Consider the following 22999-nt stretch of genomic DNA (forward strand, 5'->3'; position numbering starts at 1 on the left):
TTTAAAGGGACAACCATTAAAAAAAAATACAATAATTCTAAAACTCCTGAGAAAATGAAGACTTGTTTTAGTGTGTAAAATTACAAAAAAAATCTACAATATAACAAAGCCAGAAATTAATATACTTACTGGAATAGAGCTTGACTTTGTTCCATTTCATCTTGAGGTTGCTGGGGGCGGGGGGGAAGATTTTGTTTCTAAATGATAAATGCTAATACAAGAACTAAAAATTTAACATTTAAAATAATCTTATGTTATTGTTTCTTAGCATTTTTTGTTGTGGTAAAATATATATGTAAACACAAAATTCACCATCATAACCATTTTATACATACAGTTCTGTGGCATTTTGTGCACACTGTTGTACAACCATCATCGACATCCAGCTAGAGTACTTTTTCATCTTTTTCAACTGAAACTCGATACCTATGAAGTACTAACTCTCCATTCACCCCTCTCCCAACCCCTGGTACCTACCCTTCTACTTTCTGTCGCTCTGAAACTAAGTACCTAATATAAAACGAACCATATAATATTTGTTCTTTTGTGTCTGAACTTATTTCACTTATCATGTCTTCAAGGTTAACCCATGCTGTACCATGAATCACTATCTCCTTCTTTTTTAATTCCACTTTATGTATGTACCACATTTTGTTTATCCACTCAACTGTTGACAGATGCTTGTGCTACTATCACCTTTTGGCTACTTGAATAATGTTTCAGTGAACATGGATGTACAAATATATTTTGGAGTCACTGCTTTCACTTATTCTGGGTATATACCCAGAAGTTCCACATGAAAGAGAGATAGATAAGGAAAGTAAAGAGAGGAAGAAATGAGACATTTTCAACATCCCCCTTTAAAAAAAAAAGGCTTGCGGCGCCTGGGTGGCTCTGTCGGTTGAGCGTCCGCGTCAGTTGAGCGTCTGACTTTGGCTCAGGTTATAATCTCGTGGTTTGTGAGTTTGAGCCCTGTGTCGGGCTCTGTGCTGACAGCTCAGAACCTGGAGCCTGCTTCAGATTCTGTGTCTCCCCATCTCTCGGCCCCTCCCCTGCTCATGCTCTCTCTCTCTCATTAATAAATAAATGTTAACAAAAAATTTTTTTAATAAAAATAAATAAATAAATAAATAAATAAATAAATAAATAAATAAGGCTTTCACCAAAGTTACAACAAAGAAACAGAATGACTGGCTAAGAAATGGTAAAAAACTGAGCAAGGGAAGAAAGAAAGAAAATAACAGACAAAAGGAATTAATCATTAGTAATTTGTCACTCTTTGAGATAGCATTTCCAATTTGTAATAAGTATGTATTTAATCAACATGCTACCTACCTGTAAGACTGCCTTGTCATTAAGAGGCATTATCTTACTTTTACTCATTTGCTCTTGGGGATTATCTCTCAGTTTAAACCCAAGTTGAATCTCAGGAGAAAGTTTGCCTAGAATGAAACAATCATAAATCCTTTGAAAATAGTCTCATTGCTCTGCTTTGGCAACAGCTCTATGATTTTATAGAAACTACAAAATGTCATTTAAATTTATTTTGTGGATTGTAATTTCCTAACTGCCACTTCTGTATATCAAAGTTTTTAAGTTATTAATTTCAAAGAAACATATATACTACACTGGAATAAAACAACACTTGATATTTATTGTTTCAGGATGAATGAATGCAAAGGATAAGTAAGGACAATATACAGACTTAAGCCCCACTAGAAGGAGTATTTTCTTTTTTTAAAATTTCATTTTAGGTCATTTTTAAAAACTTGTAATGCTAGTATAAAATACAAAAACAGAGTTTTGTGTTTTTAAGATGGGAAATTGAGCTCCTATTTTAACTTTTCATCTCTTCTTAGTTCCTGAAAAGAATCCAAACAAAGGAGTTTTTTTTTTTTTAAATAAAATCTGAAGCAGCAATGAGAAAAAATGAAATATACCCACCAAGGATCAAAATGAGAATGTGTTAAAGGGAAACCAGAGGTGCCTGAATGATCAGTTGGTTGAGCATCTGACTCTTGAGCCAGAGTTCAGGTCATGATCTCGTGGTTTGTGGGATCAAGCCCCACGTTGGGCTCTGTGCTGACAACGCAGAGCCTGATTGGGATTCTCTCTCTCTCTCTGCCCCTTTCCCACTTCTGTACTCACATGCACGTGCATGGATCCCATCTCTTTCTTAAAATAAACATTTTTTTAAAAAAGGGAAACCAAACATTGGTAAACAGTATGTCACTCAACAAAGGAAAAGGAGGGGCTCCTTCAGAAGTAACTATTTGGATTTCTTCCATCAGAATCTCAGAAAACCACCCAGCTCAGAGCAAATCCAACAAAAAGATTGAAGAGGGTACACTGGAAGCTCTCAGTGGGTCTCACACTTCACTGAGCTTGCTGTTTGTACCAAGGAGCTCAGGATGAACGCTATGGCCAGCTACTCTCTGTGGGAAGGTATCTTCCCTACCAGATACAGAAATGTACTTAAAACCGAGGTTGATAAAATAATGCAGTGATGGCACAGCAGTAAAAAGAGCCAAAGAGATCAAAGAAACAAAAAAAGTGGAAAGATATATATATATATATATATATATATATATATATATATGCGCCCTACAATGTATCTGCCCCCACAATAATGGTATTTTAAACAGTGGCAGGGTACCTGGAGGGCTCAACAGATTGAGTGCCCAACTCTTGGCCTCAGCTCATGTCATGATCTCATGGTTTGTGGGACTGAGCCCTGCATCAGGCTCTGGGCTGATAGCATGGAGCCTGCTTGGAATTCTCTCTCTCCCTCTCTCTCTCTGCCTCCCCCACTGGCTTGCATGTGCTCTCTCTCTCTCTCTCTCTCTCTCTCTCTCTTAAATAACATTTTAAAAAAAGAAACTTTTCTTCTTTTCCATACCTATTTTCAGATATCCATAAAAATTAAAAATGGTTCACAAGAAGAAAGCACAGAAGAAAATAATCTACCACTTAAACAGCTACTGCAGAATTGCTCTTTTTGAACAGTGATGATTGGTGACGAATTTTTCTAGAAGTATTTAAATTGACCTAGAAGGTGCCTGGGTGGCTCAGTCGGTTAAGCGACCAACTCTTGATTTCGGATCAGGTCATCCTCTCACAGTTGTAAGACTGAGCCCCGCATTGGCCTCCGCTCTGGGCATGGAGCCTGCTTAAGATTCTCTCCCTCTGCCTTTCCCATGCTCACATGTGTGCTTTCTCTCTAAAACAAACAAACAAACAAACAAACAAACAAACCTAGAAGTGGACCCAGGAAGTATAGAAAAGTGGTAGGTGAAAGGTATTTTTTAAAAATATATGCACTACATATCAATGAAACCATATTGTATTTGTCTTTTTCAGTCTGACTTATTTCACTTTGCATAATCCCCTCTAGGACCATCCACATGTTGCAACTGGTATGAGCTTTCTTTCTTATAGCTGTGTACTGCTCTGCTGTGTATATATACCACAACTCCTTTATCCATTTTTCTATCAATGAACACTTAGGTTACTTCATATCCTGGCTACTATAAATAATGCTGTAATAAGTATAAGGGTACATATGTCTTTTAAAATTAGGGCTTTTATTTTCTTTGGGTGAATGTCCAGTAGTGGAATTATTGGGTCATATGGCATTACTATTTTTAATTTTTTGAGGAACCTCCACACTGTTTTCCATTGTGGTTGTACCAATTTACATTCCTACCAGTAGTGCACAAGGGTTGCTTTTTCTCTATATCCTCACCAACACTTGTTATTTCTTGTTGTTTTGATTTTAGCTATTCTGACAGGTCTAAGGTAAAATCTCATTGTGATTCTGACTTGCATTTCCCTGATGATTAGCGATACTTAGCAAAAGACATACGTCTGTTGGCCATCTGTATGTCTTCTTTTTTAAAAATGTCAGTTCGAGTCCTCTGCCTATTTTTTACTTGGGTTATTTGCTCTTTTAGGTGTTGAGTTGTTTAAGTTCTTTATATATTTTGTAAATTAACGCCTTATCAGAGATAGCATTTGCAAATATTTTTTCCAGTTCCGTGGGTTGCCTTTTTCTTTTGTTGATGGTTTCTTTTGATGTAGTCCTAACAGTTTATTTTTGTTTTTATCTCTGTTACCTTAGGAGACAACTAGCTAGAAAAATGTTGCTAGGGCTGATACCTGTGATCTCTTCTAGAATTTTTATGGTTTCAAGTCTCATATATGTCTTTAATTCATTTGAATTTATTTCTGTATATGGTGTAAGAAACTGGTCTAATTTCATTGTTCTGCTTATAGCTGTCTAGTTTTCCCAGCACCATTTATTGAAAAGACTATCTTTTCCCCACTGCATATTCTTCCTAATTTGTCATAGTTTAATTGGCCTCATAAGTGTGGGTTTATTTCTGGGTTCTCTATTCCGCTGCAGTAATCTTTTGTGCCGGTACCCATCCTGTTTTGATTACTACAGCTTTGCAGTGTATCTTGAAATCTGGGATTGTGATACCTCCAGCTTTGTTCTTCTTTCTCAAGACTTCTTTGGCTATTTGAGCTCTTTTGTGGTTCCATACAAATTTTAGTATAATTTGTTCCAGTTCTGTGAAAAAATGTTGTTGGTATTTTGATAGGGATTCACTGAATCTGTAGATGTCTGTGGATCATACGGGTGTTTTAACAATATTAATTCTTCCAATCCATGAGCATGGAGTATCTTTCCACTTGTTTGTGTGATTCCAGAGTATACTTCTTTCATCTCCTTGGTTAAATTTACTCCTAGGTATTTTACTCTTTTTGCTGTAGTTGTAAATAGGATTGTTTTCTTAGTTTCTTTCTGCTACTTTGCTAATAGTGTATAATAAGTCAGACTAGGAAAGACAAATACCATATGGTTTCACTCATATGTGGAGTCTAAAAAACAAAACAAATAAATACACACAGAAAAGGTGAATCTGACCTGTAAATACAGAGAAGAAACTGATGGTTGCCAGAAGGGAAAGGGGTGGGAGGAATGGAAAAAAATGGTGAAAGAGAATGGAAGATACAGATTTCCAGTTATGGGATGAATAAGTCACAGGAATAAAAGGCACAGCATAGGGAACACAGTCAATGATATTGCAATAATGTATGTTACAGATGGTAGCTAACACTGTGGTGAGCCTAGCATAACCTATACAAAAGTTAAATCACTATGTTGTACACATGAAACTAATGTGACAATGTGTCAACCGTACTCAAATTTAAAAATTTAATATATACAAATAAACCAAGGATATTTGGACCTTAATTTCAGCCTGAAATAATCAGATTGGTTATTTAAAAAAATTTTTTTAATGTTTATTTTATTTTTGAGAGAGAAAGAGAGAGAGACACACACACACAGAGTGCGAGTGGGGGAGGGACAGAGAGAGGGGGAGACACAGGATCTGAAGCAGGCTCCAGGCTCCAAGCTGTCAGCACAGAGCCCAACGTGGGGCTTGAACCCACAAATGTGCGATCATGACCTGAGATGAAGTTGGACGCTTAACCGACTGAGCCACCCAAGTGCCTCAGACTGGTTATTAAAAAGTACTATTCACTTCTGCAAATATGCAAGTAGTATGGTTAAACTGGAAATTTTTGCAAGGAGAAGAGCTATCTGGGTATCATTGGCATATCTCTGTAGTCCCCTTTAGGAGCCATGAACATCTTCCTGAAGTTAGAATTCCCCTTGCTATTGTTATAGTAATAGATCTTAATAGACCTCAGGGTCTATTACAGATGAGTATAAGAAACTAATTCTGTGTAAAGTTAAAAACAAAACTAACTATAAAAGGATAAGTTAGTAGAATATTAACACTTTGGAAATTAAAGTGACTACTTAGTGAAAAAAATTATTTCTCACCTTTGCACCTTCCACTTATACCAGGATGGAGACTGAACTCAGATCTAAGAGATGTGTCTTCATCAAAGAGCAACCTTTCAAATACCAAAAAAGAAGATACAGATTGTTATGTTTCCTAAATGCAGACTAACAATTTAACTGTAATTATTAATTATACCTAAACTTGTTAAAATTCTTAGTTACACCACTGTTAATATCTGTACCAAAGTATTTTTTAGTAATGTATGCTTTAATTAAAAACTTATACAAGATGAAAAATACTTATTCATATGGTCATGCTCATTTTTACAAATACCCCATTATTTCTGAGTACTTGGGAGTAAGGAAGGGAGTAGTTTTTGAATGAGATGAAATTAGATGATTTAAGGGAACAGTGCTGGTAGGTTTTCTCTTTCACATTTCTCTATACTACAGAAACTGTGAGATTAAAATCCCAGGGTTAAATTTGGGTATATGTTTTCAGAACACAAAATGACAGAATTCCTTTAATTTTTGGATTCACTTCTTACTATGTTCTAGGCAGCACCAAGGTAACAAAGAGAGAAGACAAACAGTCCATGCCTCAAGAAGCTTCATTTATAATGATGAATACAAAACTAAAAACAGCAATGATACACCATGGCAAGTGTGCTAGTAGGCAGACTAAGTGTTTATCTTTTCTATTTAAAAACACCCTTACAGAATTCAAAAATAGGCAAAGGACTTGAAAAGAAATTTACCCAAAGAAGATATACAAATGGCTAATAAGAACATGAAAAGATCCTCAACCCTACTAATTAGGAAAATGCAAATCAAAATCACAGTGAGATACCACGTCACATCCATTAGGATGGTTATAAACAAACCAAAACAAAACAACAAAAACAAAACAGAAAATAACAAGTGTTAGCAAGGATAGAGAGAAATTGGAAATCCTGGGCATTGCTGATGGGAATGGAAAATGGTACAACCATTGTGGAAAAAAGTATGGTTGTTCCTCAAAAAAGAGATCTATAACCACCATTTGATCTAGTGATTCCATTTCTGGGTATGTCCGCAAAACAACTGAAAGCAAGGATCTAAAAAGATACCTGTACACTCGTGTTCAGAGAAGCATTAGTCACAGCAGCCAAAAGGTAAAAGCAACCCAAGTATTCATCAACAGATATGAGTGGATAAACAAAATGTGGTATGTACATAAAATGGAATATTATTCAGCCTTAAAAAGAAAGAAAATATTGACACATGCTATAACAGAAACAGACCGTAAAAACATTATACTAAGTGAAATAAGCCAGATACAAATGTACCAATATTATATGACTCCAGTTATATGAGATAGCTAGAGTGGTCAGATCCATAGTGACAAATTAGAATGGTGGTTGCCAAGGACTGGGAGCAAGTAGGAATGGGGAGTTAGTGTTTAAGGGATACAGAGTGTTAGTTTGGGAAAATGAAAAAAGTTCTGACGTCAGAGGGCAGTGATGGTTGCATAACAATATGAACATATTTAATGTCACTGAAATGTATGCTTAAAAATGGTTAGAATGGTAAATTTTATGATATATATATATAATTTTTTTTACCCACAATAAAAAATAAAATAAAAATCTTTCCAAAATCTAAAAATGTAACAGTGTACCAAGGCATGAACATATAATTTGGTACTAAAGGCATTCTTTTGTCATTCACTTACTTATTTCATTTTGTTTTTCACCTTTTAAATGAAAATGAAAAATAAAAGCAATAAAAGAGGTAACAGTACACTTATCGTCTAGGTCCAACAATTATCAGTACACAGACAATCTTGTTTCTTCTATAATCCTTCTGCCATCCTCTCTATTCCTGCCAGTCTCTCACTAGATTATTTTGAAACAAGCCCTAGGCCTCTTATTCTATTTCAGCTGGAAATATTTCAGTATGGAACTCTAAAAGATATGAACTCTTTTCAAGCATTACCACAATAATCGCAACTTTAAAAAATAACCATAGTACCTTACTTTCTAAAGCCAAAAATTCCTTAATATTACTATATTTACAGTCTTCAGTAAGCAGCCTCTGAAATGTCTCCTGGTATTTATGCCCTGTGCCCCACTGTGAGTACAGACTAGATGCAGAAAGTCTTCTAATGAACACAATATAGCAAATGTGTTGGGATGTTATTTTTGAGATTAGGTTACAAAAAGACATTGCCTTTCATCTTGCTCTCCCTCTTTTATTCTTTTGCTTATTCCTTCTCATGGATGTCAGCTTGTCATGTTGTGAAATGCTCTGTGGAGAACCCTATTTAGCAAGAAACTAAGGGAGTCAACCATCAGAGAGGAAGTGAATCTTAAGAATCACTATGCAGGAAGTGAATTCTTCTCATGAAGATTTCAGATGAATGCAGCCCTGTGAGTCCCTGAGCCTGATGACCCAATAAAGACACTCCTGGACTCCTGACCCAAAGAAACTACAAGATAATGTTTATTGTTTCAAGTTGTTAGGTTTTGGAATAAGTTGTTATACACCAATGGAAAACTAAATGGATTGTAATCACATTTCTCCAACTGTCTCTTTTTAGTTGTTTTGTTCAAAAGAGGATCCAAACAAGGTGCAAACATTGCATTTGGTTGCTATGTCTAAGTCTCTCTTTGAATCCATAATTATCCTCATCCCACTACAATTTATTAGTTGGAAAAAAATAGTTTTTTCCTGCAGTTTCCCACATTTTGAATTTTCTAACTGCATGTCATGTAACGTGTTCCTCTATCCCGTATATTTCATATAAACTGGCTATTAGAGCTAGAAGTTTGACCTGATTCAAGTTCAAATGGGGATGGGGTGCATGTGTATACTTCCTATAGGAGATAATAAAGTACTGTTGAGAAGGTAGTCTCCTGTATAGTCTTTCAACTCCCTCTCAGCTTTCGGCATGGAACACTTTCTTACTAAGAAAGTGTTTCCCAGCGTGTGTTGGATTTATGACCTTGTGTGGGAATACCTTGCCCTGTTTCAGACTCAGTGTGTACTCTTTTATTGTGTAATTGTATGTGTCATATGGCACCTGGCAAACCCCACTACTACATTTGTCCTCTGTGGGGACAAGATGAAGTCATGCTTTGGCACAAGATGGGTGTATGCAGCCCAATCTCTCTGCATCAACTGCAGAGAGTGACTGCTAGCTACGGGGGACCAATGCCTACTATTGAAGCTGATCTTGTGCTTCTTCTCAACGTGAGTAAAGTGCTGTTTCAGCCAGTGCTTGACTGCATTTTGTTTTCCTTGGTGATCCTGATAGAAAAATGGATAAGGCAGAAGTGTCTGCATTTCTGGGGAGCCTGGGTGGCTTAGGCAGTTAAGTGTCCAATTCCTGATTTTGGTTCAGGTCATGATCTCATGGTTTCATGAGTTCAAGCCCCCCACTGGGCTCTGGACAGACAATGCAAAGCCTGCTTGGGATTCTCTCTCATTCCCTCTCTCTATGCCCCTCCCCAGCTTGTGCACACTTATGCACTCTCTCAAAATAAATAAATAAACTTAAAAAAAAACAACTATCTGCATTTCTACTCATGATGATTGGCAACTTGCTCAACAGTGTGGTTGTCACTCTTCTTAGTGGCCACTTATGAACACTGCCTAGGTCTATTCATTATCTTATTAGACCTATATAAAATGGTGGTATTCTACTTTGCCACTTTCTTCATTTATTAACGGCCACTGTTACATGTTAAAAGAAAATTTTTCATAGGGTACCTGGGTGGCTCAGTCAGTTGAGTGACCAATTCTTGATCTTGGCTCAGGTCATGATCTCATGGTTCATGAGTCTGAGCCCTGAGTCAGGCTCTCCGCTAACAGGGCAAAGCCTGCTTGGGATTCTGTCTCTCCCTCTCTGTGCCCCTCCCCAGCTTGTATGTGTTCTCTGTCTCACTCTCTCAAAATAAATAAACTTAAAAAAAAATTTTTTTTCACTCATCAACTATATCATTACATTCACAGTCAAGCCATGTTACTCAGCCAGGTTACCTAGGTCCAGTTTGCACAGGAAAGAAAAAATAAATGCTTACTTCTTTCTCTTTCTTGACCAGTTTTCAGAATATTAAGACCATTATGAATTCATAGATTTAAATCCACTGCTGTTATTATTCTTATCAATGCTCAAATTGTCTGGTTTTTACCTAGTGGGAAGCCCTTCAAAGTGGCTCATGGAGGCAATTAAGGTTAAAGAAGGTCATGAAGGTGGGGCCCTAATCTATTATGACTGGTGTCCATATAAGAAGACAGACACCAGGGATGAATACACACAGAGCAAAGACTGTACGAGCACACAGCAAGAAGGCGACCATCTGCAGCCAAGGAGAAAGCCCTCAGGAGAAAGCAACCCTGCCACCACCTGATCCTGGACTTCCAGCCTTTAGAGATGAAAGAAAATGAATTTCTGTTAGTTAAGTCACCTAGTCTATGGTATTTTTTATGGCAGCCTCAGCAAATTAATACATCACTAGTCTTCCCTAGCTTCCCGGAATAAGATATTCTAGGCTCAGCTTATATATCTCTTGCCTTAGACCCAGAACCACTCATTTTGCACAGAGCCTTAAGTCCACCATACTAATATTATCATTAACAGTGTGACTATTGACGTTACTTTGCAATTTTTTTGAGAGAAAGAGAAAATTATGTGCACCAGCAGAGGAGGGGAAGAGGAAGAGGGAGAGAGAAACTCAAGTAGGTTTCATGCCCTGAAAAAAGCCTGACATGGGGACTTGATCTCACAACCGTGAGATCATGACCTGAGCAGAAATCAAGAGTCCCACACTTAACCGACTGAGCCACCCAGGCGCCCCTAAATGTATTCTGCAATTCTTTATATCCTGAGAGTTAATCTTGTCTGGTATGTTCACCTAAATTCTGTTTTAAAGGCACTCAGGTCCTTTTTGTGTAATTATGCTACCAAGTCAATACACAATTAGATTCACTTGTTTAATCTTGCCTTTCCTTTTTAGAAAGCTTTTTCATGGTGATTTAATTTTGTTTTATAATTATGTAAACTATTTACATCTTTCCAAAAACAAATGTAAAAATAAGATGTATTTAGGGTTAGCCTAGCATCTATTCTTATCTTTCACTCACCTGTTCCCTCCCTTCCCATTTTTTAAATATTGTATGGTTTATCCTTCCAATGTGTTTTTGGAAATATAAGCAATATAAGTATATATGCCCTCACCCATTCTTAAATAAGCAGTAGCATTCTTTATATACTTTACTTTCCTTTTTTTCCTAACAATATATCCAGTAGATTGATCGCCCTAGAGGAAAGAGACTATCCTTATTTCTTTTTATTAATTCATAGTATACCACTGTGTGGATTCTCACATTGTTTTAAAAGCTTAGTAAAACATAACTGTGGAGGCAAAAATTAAAAAAAAAATTGGGGGAGCTGTAAGAAAATTTACAGAACTATCTCATGTTTTCCATTCCCAGTTGCAAATATACATCACATACATAAAGAAGAAAGAACAGGCTACTAAGAAAAATAAGTCACCATTAAAAAGAAAAAACCCCCGCAGCACCTGGGTGGCTCAGATGGTTATTAAGCGTCCAACTTCAGCTCAGATCATGATCTCACATTCATGAGTTTGAGTCCCATGTTGAGCTCTGTATTGACAGCTCAGAGCCTGGAGCCTGCTTCAGATTCTATGTCTCCCTCTCTCTCTCTCTGTCCCTCCCCAGGTTGTGCTCTTGCTCACTCACTCTCTCTCTCAAAAGTAAATGGATAAACATTAAAAAAAACAAAAACAAAAACAGGGATTGCCTGGGTAGCTTAGTTGGTTAAGCGTCTGACTCTCAATTTTGGCTCAGGTCATGATCTCATGGTTCATGAGTTCAAGCCCAACGTCAGGCTCTGTGCTGACAGTGCAGAGCCTGCTTGGGATTCTCTTTCTCTGCCCCTCACATACTCTGTCTCTCCCTCTCTCTCAAAAGTAAATAAACATTAAAAAAAAGAAAAAAACCCATATTTCCTAGTAGTTCTCAGCACAAGCAAAATTAACAATGTAAAGGACTCCAGTCCTTAACCTAACATACTCTCTGTAAGAGCAAATATAGTCTCCTACTATAAGGAGAAAAAACTTTTTTGGCTCAATTACTACTGGTCATTGCTAAGGATTGAAAATTTCATTATTCAAATATGGATAATACCATTACTTTAGTACATTTTTCTAAGAAGTAAAACAATCTATTCATCTTAATGTCCCTAAAAGTCAGAATTATTTTATTTTTTAAAAATTTTTAATTTTTAAAATCTAAAAATAACACAAAAAAGGCATGAAGGAATTTTGGATGGTAATGGTACTATTCTATATCTTCACTGTAGTAATGGTTATTACACAATTTTGTATGTGTTTGTCAAAACACACAGAACTGTACACTAAAAAAATGAATTTTCCTATATGTAAATTCTACCTTAATAAAAAAAAGTACAAAAATTAACATGATATCAATTTTCCATCAGTAAATTTATAAATTTAACATTATACTAATACAAATACCAACAAGACTTAAAAAAATTTTTTTAAGGTTTATTTTTGAAAGAGAGAGAACAGAGCATGAGTGGGGGAGGGATAGAGAGAGAAGGAGACAAAGAATCCGAAGCAGGCTCCAGGCTCTGAGCTGTCAGCACACAGGCCAACACTGGGCTTAAACTCACAAACCATGAGATCATAACCTGAGCCAAAGCCAGATGCTTAACCAACCGAGCCACCCAGGTGCCCCCTCCAACAAGACTTTTTATTGAACTAAACAACTAATCCTCAAATTCATCTGGTAAAATAAATAAGAACAGTTAGGAAAAAATTTTTAAATAACAATAAGGAGGTAATAACCTACAGAACATTAAAATATTTTTGGATAGAAAATGTTTCTAAAGGGGCGCCTGGGTGGCTCAGTCGGTTGAGCGTCCAACTTCGGCCCAGGGCATGATCCCGCACTTCGTGAGTTCGAGCCCCGTGTAGGGCTCTGTATTGACAGCTCGGAGCCTGAAGCCTGCTTCAGATTCTGTGTCTCCCTCTCTCTCTGCCCCACCCCTGCTTGCACTGTCTCTCTGTCTCCCCAAAATAAACATTAAAAAAAATTTAAAAGAAAAAAGAAAATGTTTTTTAAAAATGAAACCAGCACATAAAATGACGCACCAATAAACAGAATAAAATCTCCTAAATAAACTCACCTACATAGGAAATTTAGTATATTAAAATGGTGGTTGGGGCATCTGAGTAGCTTAGTCAAAGGTCTGACTCCTGATTTTGGCTCAGGTCATGATCTTACGGTTCTGAGATTAGGCCCTGCATTGGGCTCTGTGCTGAGCATGGAGCTTGCTTGAGATTCTCTCTCTCTCTCTCTCTCTCTCTCTCTCTCTCACTCTCTCTCTCTCTGGCCCCCCATCCCAGCTTGCATGTGCACATGGGCACTCTCTCTTTAAAAAAAGCGGGGAGAAGGGAACCTAGGTAGCTCTGTCAGTTAAGCTTCTGACTTCGGCTCAGGTCATGATCTCATGGTTCATGGGTTTGAGCCTTGCATCAGGCTCTGTGCTGACAGCTCAGGGCCTGGAGTCTGCTTCGGATTCTGTGTCTCCCTCTCTCTCTGCTCCACCTATCCCCAATCACACTCTGTCTCTCAAAAATGAATAAACGTTAAAAAATATTAAAAAAGAAAAAGGCAGCATCTAAAATCAGAGGAAAAGATAGGATTTTTCAAAAAATAATACTGTGACAATGAAGGGGACATCTGGAAAATAATTTAGTTGGATCCATACTTCACAGTGTACTCCATATAAAAATGCCACATGAATCAAAATGTAAATGTTTAAAAATGAAACAAAAAGTATTAAAAGAAACAAAGGAGGTATTCTGTTATAAGTGTGGAGGAAAGAAAGCCTTCCTAATTATGATCTAAATCCAAATAAATCAATTATTAAGATTATAAACACCCGGGGCGCCTGGGTGGCGCAGTCGGTTGAGCGTCCGACTTCAGCCAGGTCACGATCTCGCGGTCTGTGAGTTCGAGCCCCGCGTTGGGCTCTGGGCTGATGGCTCAGAGCCTGGAGCCTGTTTCCGATTCTGTGTCTCCCTCTCTCTCTGCCGCTCCCCCGTTCATGCTCTGTCTCTCTCTGTCCCAAAAATAAATAAACGTTGAAAAAAAAAATTAAAAAAAAAAAAAAAGATTATAAACACCCATACTCTTTGACATAGTTCTTCTATTTCTAGAAAAAAAATTTACATATGCTCTCAAACATATACACATAACTTATAAAATATCTTTGCAGGGAGCCCTGGGTGGCTCAGTCGTTTAAGCATCCAACTCTTGATTTTAGCTTAGGTCATGATTTCACGGTTTGTGAGTTCAAGACCCCCATCGGGCTCCACATTGACAGCATGGAACCTGGTTGGGATTCTCTGTCTCTCTCCCCCTCTCTCTACCCCTCTCCCACTTGTGCATGCTTTCTCTCTCTCTCTCTCTCTCTCTCTCTCTCTCTCTCTCTCTCTCTCTCAAATTAAATAAATAAAAAAAAAAAGAAAGAAAAGAAAATATCTCAGGGAGGATTAAATATATCAAATATATTGGCTGTCTATGGAAAAGAAAAATGAGTAGCTGAGGAGATAGGGATGAGAAGGAGATTTTTACCCTTTATACTTAAAATGTTTTGAACCATGTAAATATATTATCTATTCAAAAAAAACTATACAAAATGTGGGCACTAAAGGGAATTATAAATAAGAATACAGAAATCTCCTATAATTCTCTCTGTAGTAAGACTTTGGTGTATTTCCTTTCAGCTTTCTTTCTATGAAGGCTAATGTGTTATAGAACCATTAATTTTACAAAGTTTGGATTGATCTGTATAAAGTTTTAGAAACTACATTTTTCACTTAACAATTATATTTAAACATGTGCAATGTCATTAAAATTCTTCCTAAAACCATTAAATATTGATAATACTCCCTCACAAGGATGTATAATTTATTTAGGCATTATATAATTCTAAAACATTTGTTTTTAAGTATTCATTATTGCAAATAACTCTGAAATAATTTCCTAATACACATAAATCTTTGGTCTTCTTTTTTTTTTTTTTTAACTATTTCCATAAGAGAATAGTAAGGAATATTTTTATACAAAAAGGAAAACCAAAAGACTGGGGGCCAAAAAATTACTTATCCAAGTTCTCAATAAAATAGGGGCACCAGGGTGGCCCAGTCAGTCAAGGGTCCAACTCTTGATTTTGGCTCAGGTCATGATCTTGTGGTTCGTGAGACTGAGCCTCATATGGGGCTCTACACTGAGAATGTGGAGTCTGCTTGGGATTACGTGTCTCCTTCTCTCTCTGCCACTCCCCTGCTCATTCTCTCTCTTTCTCTCTCAAAATTAACATTTAAAACAAATAACTGAAAAGAGAACATTAATTTCAAAGTGAATTCTAGTCAAACTACTAGACTACATTAAGAGCTAATACACCAAAAGTCACTGACCACTTCATTACAGATGCATATTTTCTCTAATTTTTTTAACATTTATTTTTGAGAGAGAGACAGAGACAAATCACGACTGGGGGAGGGGCAGAGAGAGAGGGAGACACAGAATCTGAAGCAGGCTCCAGGCTCTGAGCTCGAACCCATGAACCAAGGGGTCACGACCTGAGCCAAAGTCAGATGTTCAACAAACTGAGCCCCCAGGTGCCCCACAGATGCATATTTTAATAATAAAATATAATTTTAAGATATTGGAAAATGAGATAGTAGCAAATACTAACTATAAAAAAGGGAGGGAGAAAATAGATGGCTGGATTAAAAGAAAAACTTTCAGGCAAAATCTGAAATTCTCAAATAATTTTCACTGTTTTGTTAAAAATACGCTAACATTTTTTGGGACAATCAGAGTTTCAATTTTATATGTTCAAAGTTTATATGTTATCAAAGTTATCAAAATAGCACAATTCTAATGTCATGTCAAGGCTTTGATTCATAAAAAAATCTAATTAAATATCCTTTCAGTGTCACAGTTCTAAAAATAGCACTTGGCACCACTGTGTTTAATCAATGGAGTTGCCAGTATTTTGATATACACCCTGACCAAAATGTTGCTTTCTTTAATGTGGTTATTAAATTTAATGTGGTTATTAAATCCTTGTCTCCTTGTACTTTGCTTTCTTTTCCTCCCTTTCCCAAGTATATCCTTTGTAACAAGTATTTTCCATCTACACAATTCACATGAAGACAGTGTTGGTCTGTCTTGAGGGACAAAATTAACACTCATCTTCCAGGGTAATTATGTTGAATTAGCTTTTCACTGTATGCAATTACAGTGTTCAGAAGACATGTGACCTGAACACATATACAAACCCATGTAGCAATGAACTATCTAAGGTGGTTCTATAAATGTACTCCACAGGATTAATTTGAGATATATCCCTCATGTTATAGAGCAGTTAACCTTACCAGAGGCTGTAAAAGAATACAAGGGTTGATAAAAAGTTCCCAGGGCACATATAAGAAAAATGAATCCTGCCTCTTAGAAAACAAATCACAAGCCAACAAAATCTAATTAGTCAGCAACTTGAATTTTCACATAAGACTAGTAGCAACACCTATCAAGTCACAAAAAGGAATGGATGCATTTTCAGACATGGTTTCCAGAGGGAAGGCTAGGACTAAATCCAGGCTCTCAGAGAGTGCTTTTTTAGACAGTGAACACAACTATACGTATTGCCTCCTGGGGATCTTTATTAGGAGCTGTATCCCTCATTCCAGTTAAAGTTGGGAACTTGTGCATGAAAAATAGCCAAAACAAACATATACAAGCAAAGAAGATGAAGAAAAACAAAATACAATAGTCCAGCAATTCAGCTTCAGCAATGCTTAAACTTTGACCATATTGCCATGCCAATAAAAACACCAATTTTTAACCTTGAGCTGTGAGGTCTGAAAAAATGATGTCTGCATGGTACTGCAGAGAAGCATTTTAAGTGACTTAGAGGGGAAGAAAATGATTGGCCAGCCAAGAAAGAGTAAACCATCTATAGCCTATTTCTCCATTCATTACAAATAAAAACTCTGGTAGAGTATTTCTTAAAAGCTACCTGAGTAATATGAAAAGTAAACAATAGCAGGCATATTGGGGCTGAAGTCAAAATCTAAACAACCTTGTAGTTGATGAGTTTCAGAGTTTGTTTCATTTTGTTGGTCCTTTATTTGTCTCCAGCTTTGATCCAAAGTCTAATCCTGAAGCTGCACGGTGGGCTCAGACAGCAAAAACTCCAGAAGAAACCCCCATCTCTATCCAGAAGACTAGGGAAAGGGATCTGTGAATGCGAGAAGGTGGGGGGAATCCCTGGGTTGTATTTGTTTTCTTTGGCCTCAGAGATATAGTATTACCAAACATGGCATCTTAGGCACTTAAAACCCAAGAGAAAGCCTGTCTCTCTTGCTAGAGGAAGCAAACACTAAGGAGTATGGAGAGCATCTCCTTTATTTTCTTCTCTTAACACTCCACCATGAAGGTTGCCTTAGTTTCAAGGACTGCCCTAAAGCAAGAAGGCTAACACTGACAGAAATCTGGCTTTCTGGTCATAGGAACCAGCATGTGTGCATGGGGAAGGAAGGGTGCATGAGACTCCTGTAGGGAAAAAAAACAAACAAAAGGGGAATCACCTAATTCTGTATACGATTCAACATAAATCCTAGGCTCAACCTTGAGCTGTCCACATAGAAAGCAGATTCAAAGAAGCATAACAAAGATTTAGAGAACTCAACTACAATATTAACTACTGCCCAAGTTCCAGATTAACCCGAGTGGTACATGAGTCAGAGTCAAATAGCATAGTAAAGACTCTGAAAATTGGACTGAGGTAACCACCACCCAAGGAAGGCAAAATAGAATGTGCAGTAAGAACCTAATGAGGCTGATTACCTGTCAAAACAAAAATCAACACCCTTAAGAGGGTTTTAACAGGACCAAGAATCCAGAACATAAGATTTAAAATACATAGGATATAATCACAATTACTCAATATACAAAGAACAGGAAATCTAATTCTTGAGAGAAAAGATAATTAACAGATGCCAACCGCACCCCCATGACCAAGATGTTGGAATGATACGACAAAGACTTTAAAGCAGCTATTCCAATCATTCTCTATGAGAAAAGGTAAACCCTCATCAAGTAGATGAAAACATTGAAGTTCTCAGCAGAGAAATAAAAACTAAAAAAAGAATCCATTTTAGAAGAGAAAATGATAATATTTGAAGTTAAAAATGCACTGGATTGGCTCAACAACAGAATAGAGATGACAAAGGAAGGAGTAAATAACTCTGAATATAGAGCAATAAAAATTGTACAGTTTGAAGAAATGAGAGAAAAAAAGGGAAAAAAAATTAATTCCGCTTCAGGAATCTGGGAACCAGTATCAAAAGGTCTAACATTCATGTAGACCATTAAAGTCTCAGAAGAAGAGGAGAAAGATACTGGTACAGAAAAAAATATACAAAGAAATCATGACAGAAAACTTCCCAAGTTTGGTAAAAGACATAAATTTATATATTCAACAATCTCAGTGAAAAGCACCAAAAAAACCCATGCCTAGACACACTGTAATAAAGCTAAGAACCAAAGATAGGGGGAAGAGGGCTGAAATCAGATAGATTAAAAAAAAACCATGATTTTATACATATAGGAATAGTGATTTAAATGAGTGAAAGGACTTGACTAAGAAGGGCAGCACAAGAGAGGTGTTTTGTTTTGTTTTGTTTGGAGTGATGGAACTATTCTGGAACTTGATTGTGACGGTTGTTAACAGACTCCATGTATTAGCTGAAATGCACACCAAGGGCAAATATTGCTGTGTGTATAAATAAATGAGCCAAAAACTTGGGTATCATCCCTTACTTGCTGCTCTTCCCTCATCCTCCATATCAGATTAACCACCAACTCCTGCCAAATTACTTTCTCACGATTTCTTAAATTTGCCCTTTTCCTTCCATTCCCACTGTTTCTTCCTAGTTGAGTTCTCGTCATCCCAGCCTGTTGCTACTTTAATGCCAAAGCTAACCCCTATACCCTTGCTTTGCAAAAGGCGATCTCTGCTCTAAGTGATACCAACTTTAACCCACAAGCTTGCTAGAAATGCAGAATTTCAGATCCCACCCTAGAACTCCTGAATTGGAATCACACTTTAACAGGATTCTGGAGTGATTTTATAAGGGCATTAAAATTTGAAAAGCCCTCGTGTAGGGAGGGCATCCTGGAGAGTGAAAATCTGATTATGCTGCCCCTCCACTTAACATCTCACAAAGGCGTTAAGGATATATGAGGCCTTACATCACCTCACTCTACCTTCCTCTCCAGGCTCATCTTCCACCACTGCCCACGCCACCATTTAACACTTCACTTCAGTAAGACTTAACTATTTGTACATTTCAAAACATAACAATGCTATGTCCCATCGCTACACCTTTACCCAACCAGTTCCCAGATTAGGATACCTAATTTCTCCAGATTAGGATACCTCTTCATCTGGCTAATTCCTAACCCACCTTCAAGCCTCTGTTCAGAAGTCAACCCTAGCAACCTCTGAGGACTACCTGGGTTGAGGTGAGAGTCCCTCTGGTTTCCTAAACCAGCCAAGGCATGCTTCCATCCCTGGACTTCCCACATTTTACTGAAATTACCTGCTTATGAAAAAAAGCAATTTATCTGTTTATGTGTCTTCCCTGGCCTGTCAGTTTCTCAAAGGCAGTGGCCTCACCTCTTCCATAGTTTTATATCTAGCATGGAGAACTAGTTATGTTCAAGAAGGTTTTGATGAACTGAACTACCATCTTTGATGCTTATAAGATTATTCGTTTCCAGTTTGGTAGTAACCGGTTCCCCCATCACACATTCTTTTCTTGAAAGAAATGATGCTAACCATCTCCTAGTTCAGAGCTTCGAGTTACTTAAAACAAACTGCATCTCAGAAGTTTAGACCCAACACTTTTTTTGCCTGTGCGAAAGGACTTAGACTCAGGCTAAAAAGGTATATTATATTATATTATATTATATTATATTATATTATATTATATTATATTATATATATCATATCATATCATATTATATCATATCAGCCATCTACCAGAAAGCTCATTTTGTCCTAAACTGGGCCGGGGGGGTGGGGGGGGGGGCCGTGGTGAGGTTATTCACAAGTTCTTAGCTCAGGCCTGGCTGCCTCACAAGACTCGAATCCCGCCTGCAATGACACATTTGGGTGCCAATGATTTCTACCCAAATCTCCGAGGGCTACTCCACCGCCAGGCCTGGAGCCAACAGGTGGTCACCTTCTCCAGGGCAGCTCCTCTTCTTCCAGGTCGCTCTCCGTCACCGACTCGTCTATCACCGTCTCATCACTGTCCCAGTCCGGGGCCTGGGAGCCTTCCTCCATCTTTGCCTCGCACCTGGAGCCTTTTTTATCCTCCTTCTCCACTCCCCGCTTCCCGAGAAAAGAAAGCGCACTCAGAGAGCCGGGGGAAATTGTGAGCAAAAAAGGAAATTCGAGGCTGGAGGCGGGAGGCGGGCCTGGAAAGAAAGGCTGAGCGCACCGAGGGGCAACGACCGTCGTACGCGGCGAGGCCTTCCAGCTCCGCCGTCTCGCTGCACGCCGCCTACAGGGGGAGCCGCAGGCCCCACGTCAGAGCCGCGTGCGGCCCCGCCCCCGACTCTGAGGGCCGGAAGTGGCTGGCAACGCGCGCGCCCGCTCTGGATTTCCCGGCCGCCTGGGGCGTGGCCTCCCACCGCATCCGCTTTCTGTGCTTTTTTTTTTTTTTTTTTTTTTTTTTTACCCATCTTGAGCTGGGCGGAGGGACTGCGGTTGCGGTCGTGGGGACCAGAAAGGCAGCGATGCCACAGTAAAGACCGAAGTCCGAGTCTGCCTAACGCCGTTGGCAGGAGCGAGACCTAGGTCACCTTACCCGCCATGCGCTTCATGCTTGTGAGACCCAGACCCGAAAAGAACTGTCAGCAGCTGCCCGGCCCGGCAGCCCCTGGGCTGTCAGTCTGACATCCTGAAGCCAGAATGTTACCTGACCTCGTAGAGTGTTTTTTGCAGTCCACCAGGTGCTGCCTTTTTCCCTTAATCCCAGTGACACCCTCTCCCCAGGTGTCCTCAGATAGGCAAGACAAGCATGTTTATCATTAGCTTATAGATCATCAACTACACTAATCAACGTATTTTGTTTGTATTTGTATTTTTTCCTCATTAACTCTTTAATTACCTTGAAATACAAGTTGTGTAGAAACAGTAGATATTTTTTTCTACATAAATTTTTAGAAAAGTGGTAGTCCTAGCAACTTTCAAAAATAGCCAATTACGATTTTTGATTGAAGTACTAGATTTTTATATATCTGATACATTGTATCAATATAACTTGAAACTTTTTAATTCAATCATTCAAAACAAAGCCAAGTGAACTCCATCTGCCAAGCGAGAGGTAGATTCAGGATAAGAGAGAACCCCTTCTGCCTAGCAAGTGTTTAGTATTCGCTTTGAAATCTTCAGTGTCTAGCACGTATTCAGTCTTTAAAGGTTTGTTGAATAAATGGCTGGACCTAGGACTTTCTAACTCCCCAATTCACTGCTCTTTTCTCTACATGCAATGGCTTTCACATTCTTATTATCTTACTATTTAGATCTTATTTAAACCACTACTATTTAGATCATATTAAAACACTTGGCTGCTGGTTGTCTTTTGAACTTACTTGATTATTCTTCATTTCCACTCTGTAAATTAGGTGGGACAGTAATAAATATGCATGAAACTAGGCCTCTTTGTGTTTCTCACACCTCTCCACCTACATCCTCCATGTTTAAATCAGTCCTAAATTCCTATCCACTCTCCTGCTCGCCTACTCCTTTGATCATCTAGCTCTGTTTCCACTTTTTAGGTTTTTTTTTAAGTTTATTTATTTATTTTTGAGAGAGAGAGAGCAAAGGAAGGGCAGAGAGAAAGGAGAGAGAGAATCCCAAGCAGGCTCCCACTCACAAACGGTGAATTCATGACCTGAGCCAAAATCAGGAGTTGGATGCTCAACCAACTGAACCACCTAGGCGTCCTTCTGTTTCTACTTTTTAAAAAGTGTTAAGTAATTACCAGCAATGGAAAGTGCATATCCAGTAAAAGGCTTGTGGGTGGCTCTAAATGCCCTACACCAGAAGGCAACTTTCCACTAGTAAAAGCACTTGCTCCAGGCATCTGGTAACTTTAGCTAAGTATAGAAAACTTCTAAGCCTGAGATTCAAATTCCTTTTTTTAAAATGCTTTCTCCTTTGGTGGAAAAGAGTCGGTTATTTGTGTGCCTTCAGTTCTTTTATTTTATTCAAGAGACTTGCCAAGATTCAAAGCATAAAGAAGGAATAGCAAAGATGATTCGCATAAATGCCAGCATGATTTTATAGGAAACTTTTTTGTTTTTTAAAATCCAAAGTTTCACTGCAGGACAGGGACAGAAGAATGACTGATCTGTGTTAGAAATCCAGGCTGCACATGACAAGAAAAGATACAATTCAAACTGATTTAAGCAGATAAAAAGGGTGTGTTGGATCCTGTAACTGAACCATCCATAAGTACCCAGGCATTTCAGGTGTGTTATGATCCAGATATTCAAACAATGTTGAAAAGAAATTTAACTCAGCTTCCTTTTGAATTGGTTAGTTTGAGTTAAACATTCAAATAAATTGAAACACATCAAATGTATAAAAATCCAGAACTTCCATTTAAAAATAATAATTGGTATTGGGGCACCTGCATGGCTCAGTCAGTTAAACGTCCGATTTCAGGTCAGGTCATGATCTCTTGGTCCGTGGGTAGAAGCCCCACCTCGGGCTCTGTACTGACAGCTCAGTTCGGAGCATGGACCCTGCTTCAGATTCTATGTCTCCCTCTGTCTCTGACTCTCCCCACTCATGCTCTGTCTCTTTCTCTCTCAAAAATAAATAAACATAAAAAAATTTAAAAATAATAATAATAATTGGTACTTTAGAAGGTTGATAGGCACCATTTTATTATTCTAAAACAAAAGGGAGAAAATAAAGCATTTATCCTGATGTTTCTACACCATAAGTTTTTCAGGATGATTGAGTTTATTGGGGCAAAATTTCTTGATAGA

At 38.0% G+C, this 22999-nt stretch overlaps 1 protein-coding gene across 5 annotated transcripts in view; it reads right to left on the minus strand.

The window, feature by feature from the left end:
• The window catches only part of ANKRD31 (ankyrin repeat domain 31), a 138044-nt gene extending 117512 nt beyond the window's left edge, over positions 1–20532 (minus strand). For 2 of the 5 annotated variants that reach the window (XM_045062113.1, XM_045062116.1), the window contains exons 1-4: positions 20176–20531; positions 5858–5931; positions 1336–1442; positions 130–170 (exon numbers count right to left, since the gene is read on the minus strand). In XM_045062113.1, the coding sequence (XP_044918048.1) occupies positions 130–170; positions 1336–1442; positions 5858–5931; positions 20176–20279 (326 nt within the window). In that variant the 5' untranslated portion in view covers positions 20280–20531. Of the gene's footprint in view, positions 1–129; positions 171–1335; positions 1443–5857; positions 5932–20175 lie in introns of those variants that run through there. The other 3 variants (XM_045062118.1, XR_006600920.1, XM_045062121.1) reach the window with 3 other exon arrangements.
• Positions 20533–22999: the final 2467 nt, after the last annotated feature.

Source organism: Felis catus, chromosome A1, assembly GCF_018350175.1.
Source record: "Felis catus isolate Fca126 chromosome A1, F.catus_Fca126_mat1.0, whole genome shotgun sequence".
In the NCBI taxonomy this organism is placed as follows: domain Eukaryota; kingdom Metazoa; phylum Chordata; class Mammalia; order Carnivora; family Felidae; genus Felis; species Felis catus.